The sequence below is a fragment of the Lithobates pipiens genome, unplaced genomic scaffold (assembly GCF_037356315.1).
Source record: "Lithobates pipiens isolate NorthernLeopardFrog02 unplaced genomic scaffold, aLitPip1_a1.2 Scaffold_3, whole genome shotgun sequence".
In the NCBI taxonomy this organism is placed as follows: domain Eukaryota; kingdom Metazoa; phylum Chordata; class Amphibia; order Anura; family Ranidae; genus Lithobates; species Lithobates pipiens.
Window position 1 is genome coordinate 284,437,209 of NW_027507790.1, and position 18,119 is coordinate 284,455,327.

The following is an 18,119-nucleotide window of genomic DNA, read 5'->3' on the forward strand; positions in this document are numbered from 1 at the left end:
TAGCGGAGGCGATAGCTTGCTTGCCACCTTCTAAGGCCCCAGGTTCAGACGGCCTGCCTCTGGAGTTTTATACCCAGTTTCAGGAGGCCCTGCTCCCCAAGCTCCATTTGTTATACACCCACGTATTTGATACCGGTGTACTCCCATGAATGAAGCACTGATTGTTCTCATTCCTAAGCCAGGCAAGGACCCCCTTTCCCCTGAATCATACAGACCCATCTCGCTTCTGCAACTGGACTTTAAAATCTTGGCCAAAATCCTCGCCCTCAGACTCAACAAGGTAATACTCCATCTCATACACACGGATCAGACCGGCTTTATGCCCAGAAAAAATACGGCCTTTTACCTAAGACGACTGTTTATGAACCTACAAGCCTCTCATGTTAGCCTAGATGCCGCCAAGGCATTCGACTCGGTGGAGTGGGGGTACTTGTGGGAATGCTTGCACAGTTTTGGTTTTGGCCCTAAATTTGTGCGCTGGATACAGCTTCTTTACCAGGCCCCCACTGCCCGAGTCCTTGTCAATGGCCAGATCTCCAGCCCCTTTTCCCTAGCGAGGGGCACGCGCCAGGGTTGCCCCATTTCGCCCATGTTGTATGCATTGGTGGTGGAGCCCCTGGCAATCGCCATCAGAGCGCATCCGGCTATCCGTGGTCTCCGTGTGGGTCAGCTGTCGGAGGTTATCAGCCTCTATGCGGATGACATGTTGTTATATTTGGAGGATGCCGGCCCCTCTCTGGCGGCGGTTTTGGAGGTGGTTCGTCGTTTTGGTGCTTTTTCAGTTCTCCGCATCAATTGGTCCAAGTCTCAAATTCTCCCCATTGATATCGCCGCCCCCACGAGGGCGCAGGCCTTATTGCCTCTTGAGCGTACGGACCGCATCAAATACCTCGGCATACACTGCTCTCGCTCCCTCGCGGACTACATCAGCCTTAATCTTGAGCCCCTCTACCCCCTTTTGAAGCGGAAGACCCAGGTGTGGTCCAGGCTCCCCCTCGGGGTCATGGGCCACCTGGGTCTTGTCAAAATGATTCTTCTCCCCAAGCTCCTTTACATTTTTTGGCATGCCCCGCTCCATGTACCGTCGCGACTGTTCGGTGATATGGAATCGATTCTTAACTCATTCATTTGGGGCTCTTCCAGGCATAAGTTGGCCTGGCAGACCCTCAAGTGTCCGGTTCGCCTCGGCGGCGCTGCCCTTCCCGACCTAGAGACGTATTATTTGGCCTCCCAGCTTTCCCATTTTTATTATTTGAACACATATTACAAACTGAGGTACTCCCTCCTGGTGTGCGCCTCGATTACAGATGTCATTGCGCATCCCTTCCAAATACTCTTTTGCAGACATAGAGCTGTCCCCTGCCCGACTTATAAGCATACCATGATTGCGCACCATTGCTGATTGTGGCGTGTGGTGCAGTCTAGGTCTGGGGCCCCCTCCTTGCACGCACATACACCTCTCTGGGATAACCTTGATATCCCGGAGCTGCTGGGGATCCCGGATTACAAAATATGGATATGTAGAGGGGTCATATATTTGTCTCATTTTTACACGACTCAGGGTGTTAAGACTTTCCAGGCTCTTAAGGATGAGTTTGGCCTCCAGAACCATGTGTTTTTCCGCTACCTGCAGGTCCGCCATGCACTGCAAACTCAGTTTGGGAATGCGCCTCCGATCCTGGCGCGTGCCCCCCTGGCGAGCCTGGCCTTTGGTGGTGATTCCCATAAGCTCACTTCCACCATTTACGCACACCTCACCCCTCGGGCTACGGCCCATGCTTATAGTCTTAAACCTAGATGGGAGGCTGATGTTGGACCGATAGAGGACGAGCATTTGGGTGAGATGCTGTCGGTGTCGACTGAGGTCTCCCCCAAATTGTCGGATAGGCTGACCCACCTATATATACTTCATCGCTCCTATGTCACCCCTGGACGGTTATCTAAGTACAAACCCGGTCTTGACCCTGCATGCCCCCGCTGCGGCGACCCAGCCAGCACATTTTATCATCTCATTTGGACCTGTCCCCCCATCCAAAGGTATTGGGCTCAGATAATCCAATTCCTGCACGACCATATGGGGTCTCCCCTCACACTCTGCCCACGCCAATGTATTCTCGGTCTCCTCCCCCTTCAGGAAGAAAGTAAATATCTTAGGATACTTTTACAAGAGACTCTCTTCGCTGCCAGGATGCAGATAGCTCGATTATGGCTCAGACCAGACCCCCCGACGGTCCAGCAGTGGAAGAGAGCTGTTAACCAAACTCTACCCTACAAAAGACTTATTTATTCCAACCGAGGATGCCCTACAAAATTCCATAAAATATGGGATGGGTGGCTGGATACTCCCCATAGCTGCACGGGGTAGACGATGTACACAGGGGGTTGGCAACAATTCTGTCTGGGCGCTCTATTGCATGTATACATGTATTACCCGCAGTCATGATTCTTGTGTACACTGTTTCTTTACCTGTCATGTCGGACATGGAATGTATCCCTCTTCATGGTGTGCGGCGCCTGTTGCGCCTACTTTTTGTTTGAGTATTGCTATGTCATCTTTTTTCATATACCGTATATACTCGAGTATAAGCCGAGATTTTCAGCCTCTTTTTTGAGGCTGAAAGTGCCCCCCTCGGCTTATACTCGAGTCATCGCTGTCTGTCTGCCCGATCAGCGTGTCGAGCAGACAGACAGCGGCCATTCTAGGATTCAAAGGCCGCGCCTCCGTCTCCGCCTTCGCCTGTGATAGGCGGAACACTGAATTTCCCAGCAGTCTGTGTTCCGCCTATCACGGACGTCCTCTCATCCTCGTCCGTAGTATGAGGATGAGCGGACGTCCATGATAGGCGGACCACTGACTGCTGGGAAATTGAGTGTTCCGCCTATCACGGACATCCGATAGGCGGAACACTCAATTTCCCAGCAGTCAGTGGGAAATTGAGTGTTCCGCCTATCACCGACGGAGGCGCGGCTTTTGAATCCTAGAATGGCCACCGACGAAGAGCTGCGGGCCGGGACGGGACGCAGGCCGGGACGGGACGCAGGCCGGGACGGGACGCAGGCCGGGACGGGACGCAGGCCGGGACGGGACGCAGGCCGGGACGGGACGCAGGCCGGGACGGGACGCAGGCCGGGACGGACACACACACACACACACACACACACACACACACACACACACACACACACACACACACACACACACACACACACACACACACACACACACACACACACACACACACACACACACACACACACACACACACACGGATGGATGGACACACAGGGATGGATGGACACACAGGGATGGATGGACACACACACACACACACACACACACACACACACACACACACACACACACACACACACACACACACACACACACACACGGATGCATGCACACACACACAGGGATGGATGGACACACACACACAGGGATGGATGGACACACACACACAGGGATGGATGGACACACACACACAGGGATGGATGGACACACACACACAGGGATGGATGGACACACACACACACAGGGATGGATGGACACACACACACACACGGATGCATGGACACACACACACACACGGATGCATGGACACACACACACACACGGATGCATGGACACACACACACACACGGATGCATGGACACACACACACACACGGATGCATGGACACACACAGGGATGGGCGACACACAGGGATGGACAGGCATGTCTCACCCTCGGCTTATACACGAGTCAATAATTTTTTCCAGTTTTTTGGGGGTAAATTGGGGACCTCGGCTTATATTCGGGTCGGCCTATACTCGAGTATATACGGTATGCTCAATAAACTTCACTGGTTAAAAAAAAAAACATTAACATTACACTTTGCAGTTTTTTTGTGCGGTTGTGGTCACTCCTGTTGAGGGTACCCTGATTTTGTGGTGGATTTCTCCATGCACTGTTCTTTTTGTGGGTAAAGTTTCACGTGTTTTATGCTGTTTTTTTCCACCACTCGTTTGGCACCGCTTGGGGCTGTCCCAATGGCTAAGAGGAGCTGTGTTGGTGAATATAAGAGAAAATAGGATTTTTTTGCACTCACCGTAAAATCTTTTTCTCTGTAATTCACCGACCGACACAGCACCCGCCCCTCCTCCTTTTATCTTTACGTTGTACTGCTTGTTGATGTACTGAGGTCTGCTAGCAGGCAGGAGGGTTGATACCTAAGGGACCACCCCCCATGGGCAGAACTGAGTTCTGAGTGTTGTATTACAACTTTGCCTAGTATTCTCCTAGAGGTGAGGTATACAACCCAATGGCTAAGAGAGGAGCTGTGTCGATCAGTGAATTAGAGAAAAGGATTTTACGGTGATTAAAAAAAAATCCTATTATCCTTTTACAGGCGAGGAAGCTGCTTCTGTTTGAGTGTACTGCACATGTGATCCGTTATCACACAGGCCATTTGATGGTTTGGTTGCGGACACAAACCAATGTGAAGGTTGGCAATCCTGTGGTTGTTTTTTTTTTTTTTTTATATATATATATATATATATATATCGATGGGTTTAGTGCCGTTTATGATTTGCTGCTGTTTAGGGGCTCTGGGCTTCAGCAAAATGGCAACCTCCAGCAAGAAGAAACCGGAATAATGCTGAAGGCAATTTACAGCACACGCTTAATTTTGGTTACATTTATTTATAATGTGGAATATTTGTTCCTTGCTAAAGAGCATTATTATATATATTTTTTTTTTTTTTTTTTTTTTTTTTTTTATCAAGTAGTTATGGGTAAAGTTTTGCTTTAATGCTAACCTGTCACAATTAAAAACTCCTGGCTTGTGGCGTTTTACCACACACCCTAATTAATTGTGCAGAATTTGGTGGCATCTTGCATAGCAGCACGGGGGAATTTTGAGCCAATGGCTCTGTGCTTTAATACCTGCTTTAACAAACGCTTGTAGCTTTTACTGGGTGATAGTCTTGTTAGGCAGGGTGTTTGAACATTTACTTGTTTATAGAACACATGCAGAGCTATTATCATGCCTCTCAGCTGGTGCAGGGCTTTTCTTGGTGTCATTACTTTAGCAATTTTGGTTGCTTTTTTTCAGCTATGTCTTGGGCCATGAGGCGATGAAGCGAATGCAGAACTCCAATGTTCTCGTCTCGGGAATGGGTGGCCTCGGTGTTGAGATAGCCAAGAATGTTATCTTAGGAGGTGTGAAGTCCGTCACCATCCATGACCAAGTAAATGCTGAATGGAGGGACCTTTCCTCTCAGGTATCCAGAGCTTTGTGAAACCTCTGCTCCTTTTTTATATAGCCAATGGGTTATTCTAAAGTTTGTAAATTTAACTTGTCTCTGGCAGTTCTATCTCCGAGAGGGAGACATCGGTAAAAACAGAGCCGAGGTTTGTCTTCTAAGTTTGGTTGAGCTGAACCGTTATGTGTCTGTATCGGCTTCCATCAAGCCCTTGAGTGATGAGCTTCTCTCGAACTTTCAGGTAAATAAAGACAACTTTAGTACAGAATGTCAATATTCTAATGTTTGCTTACCATTTTAAAACTATTGGATCAGGCATACTAGCATTTTCAGGAGAGGAGATCAATGGCCGACCACATTTCTCGTAACACTTTTTTCCCACATTTTAGTGGCAAAAACAATTGACAGCATGGATCAATGCAGTGCTAGTATGCTTGAGATGTTGAGCCAGACAATATTCCCTGCGTCCTCCTTGTAACCTTTTTTCTCTTCTACCCATTCCATCCCTTTTGCAGTTGGTGATCCTCACAGATTCCACTTTGGAGGAGCAGCTACGAGTGGGTGACTTCTGCCACAATCACAACATCAAGTTTATTGTGGCTGACACCCGGGGCCTCTTTGGGTGAGTGTTTTAATTTGTACATGGTTTTTGCTTTCCTATTAAAGTTTGCACAAAACGCAGAATAAACATGAAAAAAAGGTGGCTAAATGGGTTTTCTAAGACTAGAACTCCACAGTATCTCCAACCGGGTGTTCTGTCTGAAATTTTATATTTAAGGCATATGTGCACCCGACTAGAGCTATATGCTGCTGTTCCCAGTGCCGCACACAGGTAGACTAAAGCCAGGTACACACCAACAGTTTTTAGTTCCTACAACCCAGCGGGTTGCAAAAAAACTGACAGCTCCTGTCGGAGCCTCTGTACTAGCCATGGCTTTAGTTGACGCAAGCTGCAAATATGCTCCAAATCAAAGAATTGAAGGCAAATTAAACTTGACTAAATGACTCATTCATCCAGTCTATCCAAAAAAGTCTTGTCAGTAACTGGGATATAAACCTAGAGATATGGGTATATCATTTATTTTTAACTTTTTTTTGTTTGTTTTTGTTTTTTTACAGGCAGCTGTTTTGTGATTTTGGAAAGGAATTTGTTGTGCTGGATCCCAATGGAGAGCAACCTCTGAGTGCTATGATTTCAATGATAACAAAGGTATTCAACAATTCAGTTTCGCTTATGGAGCTATGTGAATTCTGATGGGACCAATTGCTCTCAGCTCATAATTTTAGTTACAGGTTGCTGTAGCTACTGTTTTATGAGATCTCTCTGGGACTTTGACACACCCTTGAAGTAATCACCTCTTTGCTATGCAGACACAAGAACTGTGTTTTCTTTCTATATTTCCTCACTCAGGATAATATGCAGGGTAAAGCGGGACTTTTACTGGATCTTCTTAGCTCAGCTTGTTTTTAATCTGTTTATGCCTTCCAGGATAACCCCGGTGTTGTCACCTGCCTAGATGAGGCTCGTCACGGCTTTGAAAGTGGCGACTTTGTTACTTTCACGGAAATACAAGGCATGACCGAGTTAAACAGTTGCGAGCCTGTGGAGATCAAAGTGCTAGGTGAGAACTGCGTTCAAGTCTAGAAAGCCCCATTAGAACTCTGTAGACTTTCTTAGAGCTTCTTTTCTCCTGATATTTTTACTCTTCCGAGATGTGAGCCCCCTAGCTTCTTGCATTGTGAAATCTGCACTCCAGGCACAAACTTTCATTCCAGTATTTTCCCCCTTCATTACAATGGTTGTAAATCCACTTGTGTTCACCAAATGTCATAGTGAATCCAGATATGACCATGTAAAAACAAAAGGGACATAATCACCCAGGCACCCAGTGAGTCCACCCACTACAAGCGCTCTGCAAATATTCAGAGGATGGGGGAGGATACAAGACCAGTCACCCTGGACTAGGAGAGAACTGAAGTGACTGGTCTTCATTAGAGGAATCTTATGCACAGAAAATATTTAATGCCAAAATATTGCACAGAACTGTAAAAAATACAGAAAGCAGACCATAACCTGAAGGATACGTTCACCAGTATGGAATGGAAAAAATGCACATTTTATTTATTTTGCAGGTAAAAAAAATTAGCTTTTTTAGAAGCCTTTAAAGCATTGCACCCACGATCAATGCATTGCAGGTGCCATTTCAGGCTCCAGCTGACTCAGTGCAGCTGTTTGCCCGTACCTCATGTGGGCAGGAAGACTCGATGAACTACTAGGAGCGCTCATGAGTGCCCCGGTAGTTCATTGAGAACTAGAAGTTGTCAACCGCATTGGCTGGTAGCTGTGGTTCTCCTATTTACTGAACCCTGTGAATGAATGGCATCAGGTGGGCAGAGCCCTACATGGTTTAGTGTTGTTCAAATGGTGACAACGGGTGCAGGGAGAAGATCCCACACTTCAAATGAAGTTCATACAAAAAAGCTGCGTGATGCGCTGTCAACAGTGACTTGGGGATAGAAAAAGGGATCCAAGGCTATCGATGACAAGTAGCTGCTAGTGTGTCCTCTCCCAAAGCTTGTATGGTTTGAAAGCTGTCTGGTATGGGGTAAAACTTTTTTAATTTTTTCTTCTCTTGTAGGACCTTACACGTTCAGCATCTGCGACACAACCAGTTTCTCAGACTATGTTCGTGGGGGAATTGTCAGCCAAGTCAAAATGCCAAAAAAGATTGGCTTTGTAAGTTTTTTTTTTTTTTTTTTTTTTGTGCACATGGGCTGAGAACTATTTACTACATGTGGCTCTCCCTTGCCTCTCTCCTTTATACACTGACTTTCCCATTACTGCGCTTTCATCTTACAGAAACCCATGCGGGAGTCCCTCAAGGAACCAGAGTTTCTGATCACAGACTTTGCCAAGTTTGACCGCCCGTCCCAATTGCACCTAGGCTTCCAGGCCCTTCATGCCTTCCAGAAGAAGCATGGCCGACTTCCAAAGCCTCGTAATGAGGTGAGTGTCAATTAAGATTTATTGCTCATTTACCTAGAAGGATATCAAAGCCCTTTCTGTCTAATTTATGTGTGTGCTTTTTTTTTGGTCATTTCAAGGCTGATGCAAATGAAGTTTTGGCTACTACCAAAGACCTTAATCAGCACTTAAATGGATCGGCAAAGCAGGAAGAACTAAAAGAGGATCTGCTGAGAAAACTGTCCTTCCAGGCTTTTGGAAACCTGGCTCCTATGAATGCTTTTATTGGGGGGCTTGCTGCACAGGAGGCTATGAAGGTGCATTTTGTGAGCACTTATTTCTTTTGGTTTTCTTCAGTTTTGCTGACTTTGCTGACTGTCCTTTTTGTCTTCAGGCACTTTCAGGGAAGTTCATGCCAGTTATGCAGTGGTTGTACTTTGATGCCTTAGAGTGTTTGCCAGAGGAAAATGCAGATGCCGTACTGACTGAGGAAAACTGCAGCCCTGTAAGTTTCATTGGTGGCCTACAGATCACTAACCCATTTCACTCTGGGTTTTATCTAACTGGACATGTCTGTGTTTTACTCGATAACAGAAAAATTGTCGTTACGATGGACAGATAGCTGTGTTTGGGTCTGAGCTGCAACAGAAGCTTGGAAAACAGCGGTATTTCTTGGTGAGTTGCTCCCTTCGATTTTTAATTTTTTTTTTCCAACACTTGTCTATTCATCTGTAAATGATATGTTACGTTTGGTTAAAGCGGCTGCAGTCAAGACACACACACACACACACACACACACACACACACACACACACACACACACACACACACACACACACACACACTTTCTCGCTATAGATGGATATTTTCACTCTATTTCTGCTGGCAATGCAGTACAAATTAAAAGGCAGAAGGAGGACGCCCCTCCTCTTCTCCGTACTGTGGAATTGCGTCCATAGACAGCGCTGCCCCACGCTCCCTCATGGGATTTGACTGATGGCAGTAGGAGCCAATTACTTCTGCTGCCTCAGCAAAGCCTGAGGAGAGCCGCTACAGATGGACACCGCTCTAGATCGAGTAAGGGCTCAGGTAAGAACAAAGTGGGGTTGAGGGTGCATACTGCTACCTAAGTGTGTGTGTTTTTTTTTTTTTTTTACTACCTTTTAATGCAGGGAATGCGTTAAAGTAAAACATGTTTAGACTTTAGAACAGCTTTAAAGGGTTACTAAACCAATGTTTTAAAAAAAAAATAAACACATCCCCCCCCCCCCCCCCCCAGCCTTTCTCAACCTCTTCAACATGGTGAAACCCTTGAAATGCTTAGAAATCTACAAATCATGATACATTAGTGTATTTGAGAGGCAGAAATGGCCCAATGCTGAAGGAACCCCTAGCAAACTCTGGAGGAACCCTATGGTTCCACGGAACCCTGGTTGAGAATCGCTGGGATAGATTGATAGCAGCGCAGCCATTGGCTCCCGCTGCTGTCAATCAAATCCAATGACGGGGGGGGGGGGGCGCGAGGCTGTCATTTTGTGTCTAGGGACGCAAATGCTGGACTCGGACATGCCCCTGACCCCAGGGAGAATGCTTCTAGGGGGTTTCTGATGCGGGGAGGTGCCGTGAACGCTGTTGGACCCCAGAAGGCGACGAACGGGGCCACTCTTTTCTAAACTAGCTGCACAGTGGAGGTAAGTGATATACTAATTAAAAAAAGAGAAGGATGCATTAAGGTGACAAACATGAGAGGGTTTACAACCCCTTTAAAAAAAAAAAAAAAAATGTACCATTTGTTTGTATTGCTGTTCTAGGCTAGATGTTTTGAATTTGAACATGTTGCAACAAAGCTGTTATGACATGGATCGAGTATCTTCAAATATGTAGATGTTTGTCATAATGGGTTCATTGTTAAGTGATCTTGCTCTGCTGTGTTTTTTTTTTTTTTTTTTTTTTTTTAACATCCCTATTTTGTGCAGGTTGGTGCTGGTGCCATTGGTTGTGAGCTGCTGAAAAACTTTGCTATGATTGGTTTGGGGACTAAAGAAGGCGGAGAGATCACAGTCACTGACATGGACACCATAGAAAAGTCTAACCTGAACAGACAGTTCCTTTTCAGAACGTGGGATGTTACGGTGAGTGGTGGCACAAGGGCATGAGCTTTTTTACCTTTCATCTGCTGGCATCGTTTTTGTTTTCATAAAATGACAGCCTTTTGGTGCATGCTAAAAAAAACAAAAATTTTGCCAAAAATAGCTCAGAAACCTTTAACTTTGAATTCTGTCCCAACAATAAACAGAATGTAATTACTGTGTCATCTCTCCTAACAGAAAATGAAATCTGAAACTGCTGCACAGGCCGTCAAACAGATGAATCCTGACTTGCATGTCACTGCTCACCAGAATAGAGTGGGACCAGACACTGAGAAAGTTTATGATGATGATTTCTTTGAAGCACTAGATGGTGTAGCTAATGCACTTGACAATGTGGATGCCAGTGAGTGATCATCATTACAAGTTTTATTTTTCTGCCTGACATGACTATTGCAAACAGAGCCCCTTGCTGTTACTGTGTAACTTTGACCTATTTGATAACAATGACTTTATTTTTAAGGGTTTTTGGCTAGCTGTCACAGAAGTTACTGATGTCTGCTGATACCCTAATGGCAGGAACTTCAACAACTTTGTATATACTGGTGTTTCATTCCATTGTGCATCACATTATCCCTTAGCATGGTTGGACTCCAAAGGTCAAACACTTTGGAATGCTGCCTTTGTAACTAATGGTGATGGGTTCACTATAATGAGGTGTTAATTAAAGTGGTTCTAAAGGCACAACTTTTTTTTTTTTTTTTTTTTTAATCTTACTGCGTTCTATGCGTTAAGATAAAAATCCTGTGTGCAGCAACCCAACCCCCCTATTAACTTACCTGAGCCCTGTCTTGATCAATTGGCTGCTGTGAGCCGATGGGGAGCAGGGCTGAGCCGCAGCTCTGTGTACAAATGGACACACAACCTGGCTTGGGTGCCCCCATAGGTAGCTGCTTACTGTGGGGGCACTTGGCGGGAGGAAAGGGCCAGGTGCGCCAGCAAGGGACCCGAGAAAAGGATGATCTAGGCTGCTTTTGTGCAAAACCACTGCACAGACCAGGTAAGTATAACTTGTTGGTTTAAAAAAAAACAAAAAAAATAAATAAAAAAACTTTAAAAGCGCTTGTATACCCTTATATTCAATTTTGCCGTGTAAACCTATAATAAGGCTTACCTGTAGGTAGAATGAATATCTCCTGAACCTCTCTGGTTTAGGAGATATTCACTTTTCATGTAGCCGCTGGACCTTGCTGGGAAGAAGACATTTGACGTGTGCAGAAGTGACATCTTCGTGGCTCTGGAGCCTCACAGCTCCGGAGCCATGAACACAGAAGAAACGTCTAAGGTAAAATGTCAGCTCCCTTGTGGTGGAACGGCCTGCAATACGGGGACCTCGTTCTAAGGCAAATATTTCATAATGAGCTAGTATATGGTGCGTACTAATTATGTCTTTGCCTTACTGGGCTGATTGGGGTGGGGTTTATTTATTTTTTAAATACATGTGTGGGTATACAAGCTTTAATATCACTTTAATGACATACAAAGGCCTTAATGTGATGATGTTGAAAGCCAAATGATTTTCTTAAATGGTTAATAAGGGAACTCTTAAAGTGGTTCTAAAGGCTCAAGATTTTGTTGCCTTCATGCATTTTGTGCAGTATCCTCCCCATACCAGAGCCCCATTGCAATCCAGTGATGTGCACGAGAGCCTCGGTTCTCTGGGGACTCGCCCACATTGGCTGCTTTTAGTCATAGCCAGTCAGCCATTAAGAGGGGTGGGGCTGAACCATGGCTCAAGAGCGAGCCTGCTCGGGTACCCCCATACAATCTGTTTTCTCTGGGGGCAGGAGGGAGAAGCCAGGAATACCAGCGGAGTATTGGGGCTGCTCTGTGCAAAAGCACTGCACAGAATGGTTAACTAACTTTTTGTTTAAAAAAAAGAACCTTCATTCTTTTTAAGCCCTGTCCCTTAGAGCAGAGGGACATTTTCTACACCAGATTTTGAGGTTCACAGGAGAGTATATATATTATGTGTATGTATGTATGTATGTATTTTCCCCCCCCCCCCCCCCCCCCCCCTCTCAAAAGGTATGTTGGGGAACCAACATACCTTTGGTATATTTTGCAGGGCACCCTCTATTAGCGTAGATTAATCTTTTTATAGTACAATGTGCTATTAACGTCTTCCAGACCGTCTAGGGGGAGCCTGCTGCATCCAAAGTTTTTAGCTATGGTTTTACAGGCGGAAAATAGGGTCTTGTGCATTTGTCCATATCAGCATCTGCTAAAAATATCCAGTAGGAACGGTTTGTAGGGCTAGAGTTAGCGGAGACCCCATGTTGTCATGAAGAAAATCTACCGCTTGTTTCCAGAATCCCTGTATGTAGGGTCAGGACCACAGGAGGTGGTAGAATGTAACTGTTTCTGTGTCCCTGATTAAATTTAGCCATTCTTGCGGGTGTGAGCTAATGTGCGTTTGTAGAATGTATGTTTTGGTTAGTCTGTCAGATAGTTTGGGTCAGATACTTTGTGTCCAATGCCTCATTCCAGTCTTCGGCCTCAAGGTTCCCTAGATCTCCTTCCCATTGTGTTTTTATATTGTAGGCTATTTTCGTTGATGAGGGAGTATGTCATTTCTGGGGGTCTTCACGTGACGCTGATTCCTTCTCTCAGGGTGGAACTGTTCTGATACAATACAATCTGTGTCTTGGGGTTCCAGTATTAAATGCAAAATCAGTCAGCGCAAAACAAAACCTTCTGTTTAAAGTATAAGTAACAGAGCAGCTGAACACTAAAGGTAAATATAACAAAAACCTCAAAGAAACATAAACAGAACAGTGCGGCGCTGGAAAAAAAAAACCCTATTGGTATTACCGTATATACTCGAGTATAAGCCGAGATTTTCAGCCTCTTTTTTGAGGCTGAAAGTGCCCCCCTCGGCTTATACTCGAGTCATCGCTGTCTGCCCGCTCGATCAGCGTGTCGAGCAGACAGACAGCGGCCATTCTATAATTCAAAAGCCGCGCCTCCGGCTCCGCCTTCGCCTGTGATAGGCGGAACACTGAATTTCCCAGCAGCCTGTGTTCCGCCTATCACGGACATCGTATCATCCTCGTACTACGGACGAGGATGATACGATGTCCGTGATAGGCGGAACACAGGCTGCTGGGAAATTCAGTGTTCCGCCTATCACAGGCGAAGGCGGCGGCGCAGCTTTTGAATTTTACAATGGCCGCCGAGGCGCCGACGAAGAGGGCACGGGACGGAGGCACGGCACGGCACGGGACGGGACGGAGGCAAGGCACGGCGGCAAGGCACGGCACGGGACGGAGGCAAGGAGGCAAGGCACGGGACGGAGGCTCGGGACAAAGGCTCGGGACACAGGTAGGCTGGACACACACACACACACACACACACACACACACACACACACACACACACACACACACACACACACACACACGGATGGATACACACACACACGGATGGATACACACACACACAGGGATGGATGGATGGATGGAGACACACACACACAGGGATGGATGGATGGAGACACACACACACACAGGGATGGATGGATGGATGGACACACACACACACAGGGATGGATGGACGGACACACAGGGATGGACGGACACACACACAGGGATGGACGGACACACACACAGGGATGGACGGACACACACACAGGGATGGACGGACACACACACAGGGATGGACGGACACACACACAGGGATGGACGGACACACACACAGGGATGGACGGACACACACACAGGGATGGACGGACACACACACAGGGATGGACGGACACACAGGGATGGACGGACACACACACAGGGATGGACAGGCATGTCTCACCCTCGGCTTATACACGAGTCAATAAGTTTGCCAGTTTTTTTGGGGGTAAATTGGGGGCCTCGGCTTATATTCGGGTCGGCCTATACTCGAGTATATACGGTATATAAAGTCTCTCAAGATGAACAACATAAAAAGGAAAATGATACAAAGTGAAAGAACCGTCTATGATGGTACTGATCGACAATCCTTCATTCTTCTCAGTGGATAGAATGCATACTGATATCCTTATACACCAGAAAACAGGTGCCAAACCGCTCACCTTAAAGAATTGACCCCTGACTGAACAGATGGGTCACATGGAGCATTCACCACTGCCAGTGGTCATATACCAGGATTCAGGCGGATCAAAAAGGTGCAACTCCGCTCCTTGGATATCACAGCGTTGTCATCAATGATGGCTCAAACTCCCCACATGGACATTATAAAATAGAAAAACATGTATAGTACAGACCGTATAGATAAAAACAAAACAAATTTATTGCCAAAAGACAGGTACTCTCATACATACAGAGCACTACAGCTAGTGCTGGATTATAAGCATGGATGAACGAAGTTCACTTAAACAAGGTGGTTGCAGTGACTTTCCAGGGTCCTCCCGCACGTGTATCGTCCTGAACGGGACTTCATCAGCGGATAAAGAGGCCCTCGCAACCATTTTCAAATTTATAGCCACCCACTAATTATCCCCAGCTGAATGAATCATGATTAAAAGCCTGTAGCCAATCAGGGGACAGATATTCACAACCATTTCCATCATCCCCATTAAGTTAAAAATAATCAACATATATAATCATTCACATGATTTAAAACATATAAATCACACTTACTAATATCAAAAGTCATCAATTCAGCTTAAAATTCATCTTGCTCAAAGGTAATGTAATGTTATACTCGTCAGTGTCAGTACATGTAGGAAAGCCAAACAAACTCAAGTCACATGTTCCGGTCACATGATCGGAATACAGTCACATGAGTAAGGCAGAGCCAATCACAAGAGAGAAGGACTCAATGTGTCACTTCTGCCCACGCTGTATCCACGGCAACATGGTAAACACAGCATGGCTGAGCACAGCAATGGGCAGGCCTGTAGCCACATGATGATCAAGTCATGTGACCGGTCTGTCATGTGACCGGAAGTCTCACACGCTCACTTTCCGCCCCCACCGTGCTACCGACATCTCCATCCGTACAGCACAATGAGCGCGGACGGGCGACGCACGATCACGTGACACGGCTCAATATCTTGTCTAGAGACACCTCACTTCCACCCACATCGTTGGTATTATCACTACCCTGACATAACAGTAAAAGATGTAATCCCTACCCTCCTTATATTGCCCGCATCGCCGAGGGCACCTAAACATTACTACAGATAGAGGAGAGGGCAGGGCATACACTGTCATCACCCTAAACAATAATCATTCTCCACTGCAGTAAAAAGTGCCCATACATTGTGCTATACAGCGCCATCTAGCGTGAGAAAAGGAGATTACAATATAGAATCCAAAAGGGGATTATAATAAGATCCATCAATATTACCAGGGATCACTCCCAAAGTAAAATGTTCTAAAAAAAAATTGATGTGTGAAGTGGCCTCTGGTGAATAAGAGTCGGAAACCAACTCAAGAAGCCGGACCAGGTCACATTAATTTAAAATGATATATTAAAATATAATTTTAACATTTAGAAGACCCAAATATTCAAAATCTGGTGTCACTGCAACCACCCTTTACAATACTAATAAAATTAGACATATATTGGCAATAAAAAGTAAAACATTAACAGTCACAAATAAAACAATTTGAATCAAATTTGACGTTGAGTCCCGTAGGGACTCCCACTTGGGTCTCATAAACCCAGAAGGATTCCCGGCGGCTCAACTGTCTGAATAAAGTTGCCCCCCCCCCTCCAATGTCGGGTAACCTTCTCAATACCCCACAATTTTAGTTTGGCCGGATTCCTATCGTGGAACAACTTGAAATGTTTTAGAGACGTTATTTGTTACAACGCCGTTTTTAATGTTGTGTTCTCCAATACGAATGTGCAAAGGTCGTGATGTTCTTCTGACGTATTGGAGACCACACTCACATTCCATCATATAAACCACTCCAGGCGTGGAGCAAGTAATCGATCTGATAAACTTTTTTCGTGGCATTCGCTACAAACTCTTTTCTTGTCTTAGGGTTGCAAGGTAGGGATCTGGTCGTCTGTAGAATTTAGTAAAAGCACAAAGTTCATGTGCTGGCATTTTTGGATGCTAGTTTTGGTTTCAAAGTTTTGCAGGCTGCTGTTTACAGATCTCGGTGTTGACATCTTTGCCTAGTTGCTCTGTTTTGTTTGGGTTGCTCAACCCCTCAATGTTTCACTGCTTTGGGCTGTCCCAATGAGCCATCAATATGAAGAGGAGCTGCGCCCCTCAATGAATGCTAGAGAAAAAAAGGGTTACTATCTGTTAAAGTGGTTGTAAACCCTTACAAACCACTTTGACCTACAGGTAAGCCTAGATTAAGGCTTACCTGTAGGTCCAAGCAATATCTCCTAAACCTATATGGTTTAGGAGATATTTGCCCGAAAATGGGCACCGCTGTCTACGGCGCATGCGCCGTAGACAGCGGCGCGCAGGCGCACTAAACGCGGCAAGTCCAAGAATGCAGCTGCCTAATTTGTTGACTCCCGTGCGCATGCGCGGGAGTGACGGCTTCGCGGCTGTCATTCGGCGGAGCTGCGAGACGCCACCAGCAAGATGGATGCGGCGGACTACAGGGGACAGCGGCGACTTCGCTGGCTCCTGTGTCAGGTAAGTGACACATAATGAGCTACTATGCGATGCATAGTAGTCCATTATGCTTTACCTTTGCAGGGAAAAAAAGAGGAAGTAAACCCATCAGGGTTTACTTCCTCTTTAAGGCTCTTTTCCAGGAATCTTTTCAGCATGGCTTACACAGAGAGAGGCGCCCCCCCCCCCCCCCCCCCCAACCTAGCTCTCGATAGATACAAGAAGATTCTGGATAGTGTATGTTTTTTATTTTATTGAACACCAACTAAGGGAGAGTTCCCAGCAATGCAGAAAAAAAAACATTTCAAATGTATAGCATGTTACAGACCTCAATATGTCTCCATCATAACAAATTTGGATGTAAATTGACTTTTGTTCACTGCCAATCAATTAGTCTATACTCGGTTTTAGCCGGTTCTCCTCCCTTCATTTTCCATTTTCTGACAAACATAGAAAGGAAGTAAGTATAGTTGGGGTAGGGGGACGGAAGGGAGCAAGGATGGAGAGAGGAAGAAGAGAGAAAAGAGGAGGCGGGGTGAAGGGGAGCAGCTAGGGCATGGGTGAGCATACTACCGTTGCTTTCGGAGTTTTGGTAACCTAAACTATGTGTGTTCAGTCAAGGGTTCAGGAGTGAGTTTCCTTCATCCAAATAGATGAAGATTTTCCAATTTGTCCAGGTTGCTAAATATGTCTTGTGCTTATGCTGAGCTGTGAGAACCAGGTCTTCCAACTTACTGACTTCCTCCACCTTCCTCAGCCAATCTATTACTGTAGGGGGGCAAGTTTGTTTCCAGTGCAGTGAAATGCATGCCTTTGCGGCATTTAGCAGGTGGCGAGTCAGCGATTTACATTAATTTTTTTTTTTTTTCTTTTGATCGGCACTTCGGATAAGTGAAGGAGGAAGAAAGCCGCATCCTCAGAAGTTTACGAAATACCAGAGTGATGCGTCTAACACCCCCCCCCCCCCCCCCCCCGAATCTCCATAGGTCAGGGCAAGACCAAAGCACGTAAAGCATTGAGCCCTCTTCCCTCCTGCACCAACAGCAGCGATCCGAGGTGTTGGGAAAGAACTTATTTAATTTAGATGGTGTGACATACCAATGCGACATGATTTTATAATTTCTTGTATTTTGGTGCATATGGATGTTTGGAGGGCACAATTGATGATCTTTTGTTTTTGTGT

General features: G+C 45.9%; 1 protein-coding gene across 4 annotated transcripts in view; it reads left to right on the top strand.

Annotated features, from left to right (window-relative positions):
- Positions 1-18,119, top strand: part of UBA1 (ubiquitin like modifier activating enzyme 1) — a 69,922-nt gene that overhangs the window by 29,746 nt on the left and 22,057 nt on the right. For all 4 annotated transcript variants that reach the window (XM_077463250.1, XM_077463253.1, XM_077463249.1 and 1 more), the window contains exons 4-15: positions 5,094-5,262; positions 5,351-5,485; positions 5,760-5,866; positions 6,364-6,454; positions 6,734-6,866; positions 7,884-7,981; positions 8,105-8,251; positions 8,350-8,526; positions 8,604-8,714; positions 8,804-8,884; positions 10,186-10,341; positions 10,537-10,702. In XM_077463250.1, coding sequence (XP_077319376.1) covers positions 5,094-5,262; positions 5,351-5,485; positions 5,760-5,866; positions 6,364-6,454; positions 6,734-6,866; positions 7,884-7,981; positions 8,105-8,251; positions 8,350-8,526; positions 8,604-8,714; positions 8,804-8,884; positions 10,186-10,341; positions 10,537-10,702 — 1,571 coding nt within the window. The remainder of the gene's footprint in view (positions 1-5,093; positions 5,263-5,350; positions 5,486-5,759; positions 5,867-6,363; positions 6,455-6,733; positions 6,867-7,883; positions 7,982-8,104; positions 8,252-8,349; positions 8,527-8,603; positions 8,715-8,803; positions 8,885-10,185; positions 10,342-10,536; positions 10,703-18,119) is intronic.